At 46.3% G+C, this 10,403-nt stretch overlaps 1 protein-coding gene across 1 annotated transcript; it reads right to left on the bottom strand.

The window, feature by feature from the left end:
• Positions 1 to 6,843: 6,843 nt before the first annotated feature.
• LOC119287497 (peroxidase 2-like) lies at positions 6,844 to 8,442 on the bottom strand. Its single transcript, XM_037567054.1, has 2 exons — positions 8,138 to 8,442; positions 6,844 to 8,055 (listed from the first exon to the last, which is right to left on the bottom strand). Exons 1-2 carry the CDS (start codon positions 8,363 to 8,365, stop codon positions 7,285 to 7,287), a joined length of 999 nt encoding a protein of 332 aa, XP_037422951.1. The 5' UTR covers positions 8,366 to 8,442; the 3' UTR covers positions 6,844 to 7,284.
• Positions 8,443 to 10,403: the final 1,961 nt, after the last annotated feature.

Genomic DNA, 10,403 nt, shown 5'->3' with positions numbered 1-10,403 from the left:
AGACTTGATGAGGTTATTGAACCGTCTCTTCAACTAGTGTGTGGCAGGGCACAGGAAGTTGTTCCTGTGGCACCTACACCAATTGAAGTGGAAGCTTATGATATTGATCATGAAACTTCGGATCAAGTCACTACCAAACCTCGTAGGACGACAAGGACACATACTACTTCGGAGTGGTAAGGTGATCCTGTCTTGAAGGTCATGTTGCTAGACAACAATGAACCTACGAGCTATGGAGAAGCGATGGTGGGCCCGGATTCCGATAAATGGCTCGAGGCCATAAAATCCGAGAATGGATCCATGGACTTTGGTGGACTTGCCCGATGATCGGCAAGCCATTAAGATAAATGGATCTTTAAAAAGAAGACGGACGTGGATGGTAATGTCACCGTCCATGAAGCTCGACTTGTGGCGAAAAGTTTTTCACAAGTTCAAGGAGTTGACTACGATGAGATTTTCTCATCCGTAGCGATGCTTAAAGTCCGTCGGATTCATGTTAGCATTAGTTGTATTTATGAAATCTGGCAGATGGATATCAAAACGAGTTTCCTTACCAGTTTTCGTAAGGAAAGGTTGTATGCAATACAATCAGAAAAGTTTTGTCAATCCTGAGGATGCTAAAAGGTATGCTAGCTCCAGCGATCCTTCTAAGGACTGGAGTAAGCGTCTCGGAGTTGGAATGTATGCTTTGATGATGATCAAAGATCTTGGGTTTGTACAAAGTTTATGAGAAACTTGTATTTCCAAAGAAGTGAGTGGGAGCACTATAGAATTTCTAATGAGTATATGTTGTTGACATATTGTTGATCAGAAATGACGTAGAATTTCTGGAAAGCATATAAGGTTATTTTGAAAGTGTTTTTCAATGGAAAGCCTGGATTAAGCTACTTGAACATTGAGCATCAAGATCTATAAGGATAGATCAAAATGCTTAATAATACTTTCAAATGAGCACATACCTTGACATGATCTTGAAGGTGTTCAAGATGGACCAGTCAAAGAAGGAGTTCTTGCCTGAGTTGTAAGGTACGAAGTTAAGACTTAAAGCTCGACCACGGCAGAATAGAGAGAAAGGACGAAGGTCGTCCCCTATGCTTAAGACGTAGGCTCTTCAGTATGCCATGCTGAGTACCGCACCTGAAGTGTGCCTTGCCATGAGTCAGTCAAGGTGTACAAGAGTGATCCAAGAATGGTTCACAGGACAGCGGTCAAAGTTATCCTTAGTAACTAATGGACTAAGGAATTTTCTCGATTATGGAGGTGGTAAAAGAGTTCGTCGTAAAGGTTACGACGATGCAAGCTTGACACCTATCCGGATAGCTCTGAGTAGAGAGACCGGATACATATAATGGAGCAATAATTTAGAATAGCTCAAAGTAGAACAGTTATTTGGAATAGCTCCAAATAGAGCGTGGTAGCTGCATCTAGGAGATGACATAGAGATTTGTAAAGCACACACGGATCTGAAAGGTTCAGACCTGTTGACTAAAACCTCTCTCACAAGCAACATGATCAAACATAAAACTCATTGAGTGTTAATCACATAGTGATGTGAACTAGACTACTGACTCTAGTAAACTCTTGGGTATTAGTCACATGGCGATGTGACCTGTGAGTGTTAATCACATGGCGATGTGAACTAGATTATTGACTCTAGTGCAAGTGGGAGACTGTTGGAAATATGCCCTAGAGGCAATAATAAAAGTATTATTATTATATTTCCTTGTTCATGATAATTGTCTTTTATTCATGCTATAACTGTATTATCCGAAAATCGTAATACACGTGTGAATACATAGACCACAATATGTCCCTAGTGAGCCTCTAGTTGACTAGCTCGTTGTGATCAAAAGATAGTCATGGTTTCCTGGCTATGGACATTGGATGTCGTTGATAACGGGATCACATCATTAGGAGAATGATGTGATGGACAAGACCCAATCCTAAGCATAGCACAAAGATCGTGTAGTTCGTTTGCTAGAGCTTTGCCAATGTCAAGTATCTCTTCCTTCGACCATGAGAGCGTGTAACTCCTGGATACCGTAGGAGTGCTTTGGGTGTATCAAACGTCACAACGTAACTGGGTGACTATAAAGGTGCACTACAGGTATCTCCGAAAGTATCTATTGTTTTATGCGGATCGAGACTGGGATTTGTCACTCCGTGTAAATGGAGAGGTATCTCTGGGCCCACTCGGTAGGACATCATCATATGCGCAATGTGACCAAGGAGTTGATCATGGGATGATGTGTTACGGAACGAGTAAAGTGACTTGCCGGTAACGAGATTGAACAAGGTATTGGATACCGACGATCGAATCTCGGGCAAGTAACATACCGATAGACAAAGGGAATTGAATACGGGATTGATTAAGTCCTTGACATCGTGGTTCATCCGATGAGATCATCGTGGAACATGTGGGAGCCAACATGGGTATCCAGATCCCGCTGTTGGTTATTAACCGGAGAACGTCTCGGTCATGTCTGCATGTCTCCCGAACCCGTAGGGTCTACACACTTAAGGTTCGATGACGCTAGGGTTATAAAGGAAGCTTGTATGTGGTTACCGAATGTTGTTCGGAGTCCCGGATGAGATCCCGGACGTCACGAGGAGTTCCGGAATGGTCCGGAGGTAAAGATTTATATATAGGAAGTCCTGTTTCGGCCATCGGGACAAGTTTCGGGGTCATCGGTATTGTACCGGGACCACCGGAAGGGTCCCGGGGGCCCACCGGGTGGGGCCACCTGCCCCGGGGGGCCACATGGGCTGTAGGGGGTGCGCCTTGGCCTACATGGGCCAAGGGCACCAGCCCCAAGAGGCCCATGCGCCTGGGGAAACCCCAAAGGAAGAGTCCCAGCAGGGGAAGGCACCTCCTAGGTGCCTTGGGGGGGGAGGACTCCTCCCCTGGCCGCCGCCCCCTTGGAGATTGGATCTCCTAGGGGCTGGCGCACCCCCCCCTTGGGATCCCTATATATAGTGGGGTAGGAGGGCCTCCCAAACACACCTTATGCCTTTGGTGCAGCCCCTCCCTCTCTCCCAAGTTCTTCTCCTCTCCCGTGGTGCTTGGCGAAGCCCTGCGGGATTGCCACGCTCCTCCATCACCACCACGCCGTTGTGCTGCTGCTGGATGGAGTCTTCCTCAACCTCTCCCTCTCTCCTTGCTGGATCAAGGCGTGGGAGACGTCACCGGGCTGTACGTGTGTTGAACGCGGAGGTGCCGTCCGTTCGGCACTTGATCATCGGTGATTTGAATCACGACGAGTACGACTCCATCAACCCCGTTCACTTGAACGCTTCCGCTTAGCGATCTACAAGGGTATGTAGATGCACTCTCCTTCTACTCGTTGCTGGTCTCTCCATAGATAGATCTTGGTGATACGCGTAGGAAAATTTTGAATTTCTGCTACGTTCCCCAACATCTTACTTGGTGTTAGATGTGACTCTCTCGAAGTTCGCAGTGTGGTCATGGGGGATTTTGCGGTTAAGTTCAGGGTGCGGTCCAAAATTGATGGTTTTGACTGGGCTTTGGTGGCGGTGTACGGGGCAGCGCAGGCCGAGTTCAAACCTGATTTCTTGGCAGACCTTGTTAGAGTCTGTGGGTCTGAGCGGCTCCCAATTCTGGTTGGGGGTGATTTCAACATTATTAGAAGGCGCGATGAAAAGAATAATGACAATTTCGATGGGAGATGGTCATTTATGTTCAATACCATTATTGAAAGCTTAGATTTGAGAGAAATTGAGCTTTCAGGTAGGAAGTTCACCTGGGCTAATGCGATGCCAAATCCAACTTACGAGAAGTTGGATCGGGTTCTGGCTAGTGTTGCTTGGGAACAGAAGTTTCCAGTTGTAACTGTTCAGGCTCTTTCTCGTGGGATTTCTGATCACACTCCTTTGTTGCTCGATTCTGGTGGGGCTACTTACTCGGGTAACAAAAATGTTTTCTCTTTCGAGCTGGCGTGGTTTGAAAGAGAAGGATTTTTGGATCTTGTTGCCAGAGAGTGGGCCAGAGATGTAGGAGGTACAGGTGCCATTGAACGATGGCAGAACAAGATTAGGCATCTCAGAAGCTTCCTTCGTGGGTGGGCTAAACATCTAGGTGGAGTGTATAAGGTCGAGAAGGAAAGACTCCTTTCACTTATACAAACCTTAGACATAAAAGCAGAAACTATGGTTCTGTTACCCACTGAGCTTCATATTAAGCATGAGGCCGAGATGAGGCTGAAGGATTTGCTCCGTGAGGAAGAATTAAAGTGGGCATTGCGGGCAAAGGTGAGAAAAGTTGTCCAGGGGGATGCGAATACTCAGTTCTTCCACATGATTGCCAATGGCAAGCACCGGAAGAAGAGGATCTTCCAGCTAGAGCAAGATGAGGGTACAATAGTCGGCCAGGACAACCTGAAAATCTACATTACTGAATACTATAAACGGTTGTTTGGACCACCAGAGGAGAGCTGTGTATCCCTGGATGAGTCTAGGGTTAGCGATATTCCTCAACTTACTTCTGTGGAGAATGATGTGTTAACTGCCCCTTTCTCGGAAAAGGAGGTTTTCGAGGCTATTGCCAAGATGAAAAGTAATACGGCACCGGGGCCGGATGGTTTCCCGGCTGAGTTTTACAAGAAGTGTTGGCATATTATCAAAGGGGACCTGATACCGATGTTCCATGATTTGTTCTCGGGACATTTGCAGCTGTTCCAACTTAATTTTGGAACGATAACGTTGTTGCCTAAGAAAACAGATGCTGTGAGAATTGAGCAATTTCGGCCTATCTGCCTTCTCAATGTCAGTTTCAAAATATTTACCAAGGTTGGCACGATCAGGCTTACTCAGATAGCGCACGCTGTAGTTCAACCTTCTCAAACGGCTTTCATGCCGGATAGGAACATCCTCGAAGGGGTTGTCATTCTTCATGAAACGCTACATGAAATTCATACGAAAAAACTAGATGGGGTTATTTTCAAAGTGGATTTCGAGAAGGCCTATGATAAAGTCAAATGGCCGTTCCTCCAGCAAGCTCTACGAATGAAGGGTTTTGATGAGCGCTGGAGACATCAAGTGGAAACTTTCACGCAAAAAGCCAGTGTTGGCATTAAAGTTAATGATGACATAGGCCACTACTTCCGAACGCACAAGGGTCTGAGACAGGGCGATCCTATGTCGCCTATTTTGTTCAATATTGTGGTTGATATGTTAGTGATCCTGATTGGGAGGGCCAAAGAGGCCGGTCAGGTGGAGGGAGTGGTGCCTCATCTGGTGGATGGTGGTCTGTCCATCCTGCAATACGCTAATGATACAATCATTTTTATGGAACATGATTTGGCCAAAGCGAGGAACATGAAGCTAGTGTTATGCCTTTTCGAACAATTGTCCGGGCTGAAGATTAATTTCCATAAAAGCGAGTTGTTCTGTTTTGGTAGAGCCAAAGACGAACAGGAAGCTTATACACAATTGTTTGGGTGTGAAACTGGGTCTCTATCTTTCACATATCTTGGTATTCCAATACACCATCGTAAGTTAACGAATGGTGAGTGGAAGTGCATCGAGGATAGATTTGAGAAGAAACTAAGCTGTTGGAAAGGAAAACTCATGTCTTATGGAGGCCGGTTGATTCTGATTAACTCGGTGCTCACGAGTTTACCTATGTTTCTGTTATCTTTCTTCGAGGTACCAGTGGGGGTGAGGAAAAGGCTAGACTTTTATCATTCTCGCTTCTTTTGGCAGAGTGATGAGTCTAAGAGGAAGTACAGATTGGTCAAATGGGATATTATCTGCAGACCAAAGGACCAAGAAGGACCTTGTATTGAAAACCTTGAAGTCAAAAACAGATGGCTCCTTAGTAAGTGGCTGTTTAAGTTGTCGTCTGAGACAGAGGCAACTTGGGCACAGATTTTACGTAGTAAATATCTGCACTCAAAGACTTTATCCCAAGTCACTCTCAGACCTACAGATTCGCCGTTCTGGAAAGGGCTCATGAGGGTTAAGGCCGCTTTCTTCAACAGAACGAGATGTATTGTTGGTAATGGAGATGATACGCGATTCTGGGAGGATACGTGGCTGGGTGACGCGCCTTTGGCTACACAATATCCAACACTATATCGTATTATTCAGCGTAGGGACGCTCTTGTTGCGACGGTGATGCAGTCTATTCCTCTAAACATGCAGTTTAGGAGAGTGCTTGTTGGACCTCGATGGGAAGCATGGCTTCACTTGGTTCGTAGGCTGATGGGCGTTCAGCTAAATCCTCAGCCCGACCAGTTGTGTTGGAAACTAACTAAAACTGGGGTGTTCACGGTAAAATCGATGTATATGGATATCATTAATTCATCTGTGATACCTACGATTAAGGAGGTCTGGAAAGTTAAGGTTCCTTTGAAGATTAAAGTGTTTATGTGGTTTGTGCATAAACAAGTTATTCTTACAAAGGACAATCTAGTTAAGCGCAACTGGATAGGATCTACTAGGTGTAGTTTTTGTGATCGGGATGAGACTATCAAGCATTTATTTTTTGATTGCCCGTTGGCACAAGGGTTGTGGCGCATTGTGCAAATTGCCTTTAATATTACTCCACCGAGATCGATAAACACGTTATTTGGGGCGTGGCTGTTTGGGATTGAGTCCGAAACAGCCAGACACATTCGTGTAGGAGTATGTGCGTTATTATGGGCAATTTGGAATTGCAGGAATGATTTGGTTTTTAACAGGACAACAAATATTCATTTTTTGCAGGTGTTATTCCGGGCTACGGCGCTGATCCGTACTTGGTCCTTACTCACTCCGACGGAGGCCAGGGAGCGTTTGGTTACTGGATCTGTCCGGTGGGAGACGGTAGCGCGACATATCTTCAACCGGTTTGGATGGCGATCATGTAATAGGATAGGAGTTTAGTTTACCTATCTGCTATTTTGCCAGCCGGGTTGTGGCTTATCTCATTTCTGCCTTGCAGTCGATGCTCTATGTGAGCTATAGGCTGCTTTGGTTCCTTTTTCTGTAAGACCTTTGTTCAGAACCTGTTTATTTGTTTAATAAGAGAGGCCGTATGCATTGATCTGATGCAGAGGCCGGGGAATCCCCTTTTCAAAAAAAATATACACGAACAATTCCGTAGCTTGGCTACAATTGAACCAAGGAATAACCAAAGAAAAGAAAAAAAAAGGCAACAAGTGAAAGAATCGCGAAATTTTACGACATGAACTCGCTTTGCAGGTTGAAGGAAACAATCGTCAAATTTTACCATGCATGCACGTACGTGCGCAGCTGCTGCACTACGTATACGTACTGCACTTATTAGTAGTGGTTGATTGCGCGGCAGCTCTTCCTGATCTGGCCCTGGTAGCCGGTCTTGACTTCGATGCCGGCCATCTTCACCATGGCCTTCTCGAACCTGTCCTCCCACCACCGGGGGATTTTGGCGTTCTCCACCACCATTCTCGCCGTCTCTGCCGACGTCATGAGCGCCGCGTCGGAGGTGAAGAGCACCGTGTGCGACAGCACGTTCTTGTAATACTGTCTGTCCAGCTTGTTGGGCGTCACCACGTCCTGCATCACCGTCGGGTCGTTACCGCCCGGCGTCGCGTCGGCCGGGCACTGCCCCCGCAGGAACGCGGCCAGGCCTCCGTTAATGTCGGAGGGGGTGTTGAGGCGGTCGGAGACGAAGGACGAGCAGTGGGAACGCCCGATGGTGTGCGCGCCGGAGAGGACGACCAGGTCCTCCGTGTTGAGGCCCTTGATGACGAAGCTAGCGACGAGGTCGCTGAGGTTGGACGTCGGCGGCGCCAGGAACTTGAGAGGCTCGGATGCGTTGGAGAAGGTGCCGTCGCGGCGGCCGGACGGCATCTGAAAGTTTACCTTGCCCCTGCTGAGGATGCAGGACGCGTCACGGGCCGCGAAGGCGATGATGTCCGCACAGGAGACGACGCCTGGGCAGGCTGCCTCGAGGGTGTCCTTGATGGCGTCAATCAGCTTGAAGCCGCGCAGGGTAGGGTCGTTCGGCGGGCTGAGTTTCTCCGGCGTGGGGCTGAACCGAGTCGGGTCCAGGAGGACGGAAGCGTCACAGCCCTGAACGGAGTCAAGTCTGGCTAATGGGCTGTAAACGTACATATATATATCTTTGCGAATTGGTTTCTTGCAGTGCCCGTACCTCGACGAAACAGTCGTGGAAGAGCATGCGGATCATGGCGGCGCCATTGCCGGGGTTCTGGGAGATGGCCTTCTCCATGACGCCCTTGACGACGGCCTCCGCCTGGGGGCACTTGTCGTGGTAGTAGCCGATCTCCAGTGGCCAGAAAGGGCTGGCCTGGCATCCCACTGCGAGGAGCAGCAAGGCACAAGCCACCAAAACCTGCGGCTTTGCAGCAACAGCCGCCATTTCTATTTCTTCGAAGCTAGCAGAAGAGAGATCAAGTGTGAGAAGTGCTCGATCGGTGGAGAATGCCTGTATGTTGATATACCTCGAGCAGGAAGCTATCCACTTATATAGCTTGTCCGACAGTATATGCACATATATGTTGGCATGTGCTTAAAATTAACAATGGTTATCTTAGCTTCGTTGGAACGTTACTGCACCGGGTTGTTGCCACCGATCGTCATTGAATTCGTTGACTGTACTCGTCCCACCCCGTAATCAAAGGGCGCCCGTAATGATATCATACACAAATAGTAACAAACAGCTAGATGTTCACTATATGAAGCGGCCATATGCATAAGCTGGAGCTAGCTATTTCGTGATAGCTGGATCGAGCAGCTGATTGATGTAGCCAGCTCCGTGTTTCTTTCTTTCCTGCAGTTTTGAATGTATGATATGATCGACCGTACCAGTGGCAGATGGGGACGCTTGTTTTTCCGGTCGTTGAGACATCACGTACGTTAATGAAGAACGTTTCATGTGTGCTTCGTCTTCTTCAACTCCGTGATTTCATGATGCGTTAATGAAGACGTCGCGTACGTTAATTTTCACTTTCTTTGAGGCCACGCGGGCATCAACTAATAATCCCTTGGTAGCATGAACAAAACTTTGGTCTTTTAGCAGGTGAGACGTATACTTACGTACGCTCCAGGAAGCATCATGGTACACTTTAATTGTGTCGTCTCTTTGACCAATTCATTTGTCACGTCTGATCATTAGCTAGTTTAATGAATGGTGAAAATGAATTTTGAGTCGGACTGTGAGATTGTCGATGTGATAGGAGTACTTCATTTTCTCTTCTGTATTCATTACCGTGGACTACAACTGGAACAAACCAAGAAATGAGCTACCAATGGTGTCAATAATGTTGAAGCCACTTGTAGTACTACTAGCGAAGATCAAAATGTCAGTATTACTTATTATAGTACATGTAACTTGAACGATTTCGCTAGGGATTGTCGTTTAGTAAACTCCATACCAGCTTGCCATCCAGGTAATGGTGCATTGTTTAAATTTGTACGTGGTTGGTTGCAACATGATGGTTTCGCTGACATAGTGACCAATTCATTTGTCACGTCTGATCATTAGCTAGTTTTTAGTTAGCTGAGACATTAAAGCTAAACTGTACGAGGGCTATGGCAACGCGCATGAGAACCGGCCAGCAGTTAGCGTGTGGAATGCAAGCTAATTTTTACATTTCCCTGAAAAAGAAGAAGAATAAAAGAGTTGCAACTTGCCATAAAGAATTCTAATGGTGAAAATGAATTTTGAGTTGGACCGTGAGATTGTCGATGTGATACTTCATTTTTTCTTTTGTATTCATTACCGCGGACTATGACTGGAACAAACCAAGGAATGAGCTACTAATGATGTGAATAATGTTGAAGCCACTGGTAGTACAGCTGGCGAAGATCAAAATATCAGTATTACTTATTACAGTATATGTAAATTGAACGATTTTGCTAGAGATTGTCATTTAGTAAACTCCATAGAAGCTTGCCATCTAGGTAACGACGTGTTGTTTAAATTTGTATGTGATTGGTTGTAAGATGATGGTTTACTCGATGTGGTGTCGAATGAGTGGTGAGATACTCGCAAAAAAGTAGTGGTGAGATGAGCAACGAGGATCCATATCTATGTAGATTTACATCTGAGGTCGTCTTGGAGGCGTAATCGGCCAAACAGTACTCTGAATGCCAAATCTCAGCACTCTGAGCACATTTTCGGCCCCAGAGATGAGATCGGATGGCAATGATCCAAAGAACAAAGTTGTTCATTTTGAGCATACCGAGATTTTTCATATTGGACAATTTTTCAGTTCAGGCCATCTTGATTACCTTTTCTATTGTGTCAAAAACTGGCGTCAACACACTCCCTACCACAATTGCTATCTCACATATGATTGATAATGTTAGTATGAGGCCAAGTAATCCCCTTATATTCACTGTTTCCGCATGTTCCATCCAAAAACATGCCCCACCCTCAGTATATTTCGGCTCTA

Source organism: Triticum dicoccoides, chromosome 1A (assembly GCF_002162155.2).
Source record: "Triticum dicoccoides isolate Atlit2015 ecotype Zavitan chromosome 1A, WEW_v2.0, whole genome shotgun sequence".
NCBI classification, from domain to species: Eukaryota; Viridiplantae; Streptophyta; class Magnoliopsida; order Poales; family Poaceae; genus Triticum; species Triticum dicoccoides.
Note: the sequence above shows the minus strand (reverse complement) of the source record. Positions and strands in the feature narration are given on the sequence as shown.

What these genes read in the sequence shown, in the direction of transcription:
- LOC119287497 (XM_037567054.1), bottom strand. Translation starts at nt 8,365, where the DNA reads ATGGCGGCTGTTGCTGCAAAGCCGCAGGTTTTGGTGGCTTGTGCCTTG. An exon ending in TCCACGACTGTTTCGTCGAG is followed by an intron (nt 8,056 to 8,137) that starts GTACGGGCACTG and finishes GACTCCGTTCAG; the next exon opens with GGCTGTGACGCTTCCGTCCT.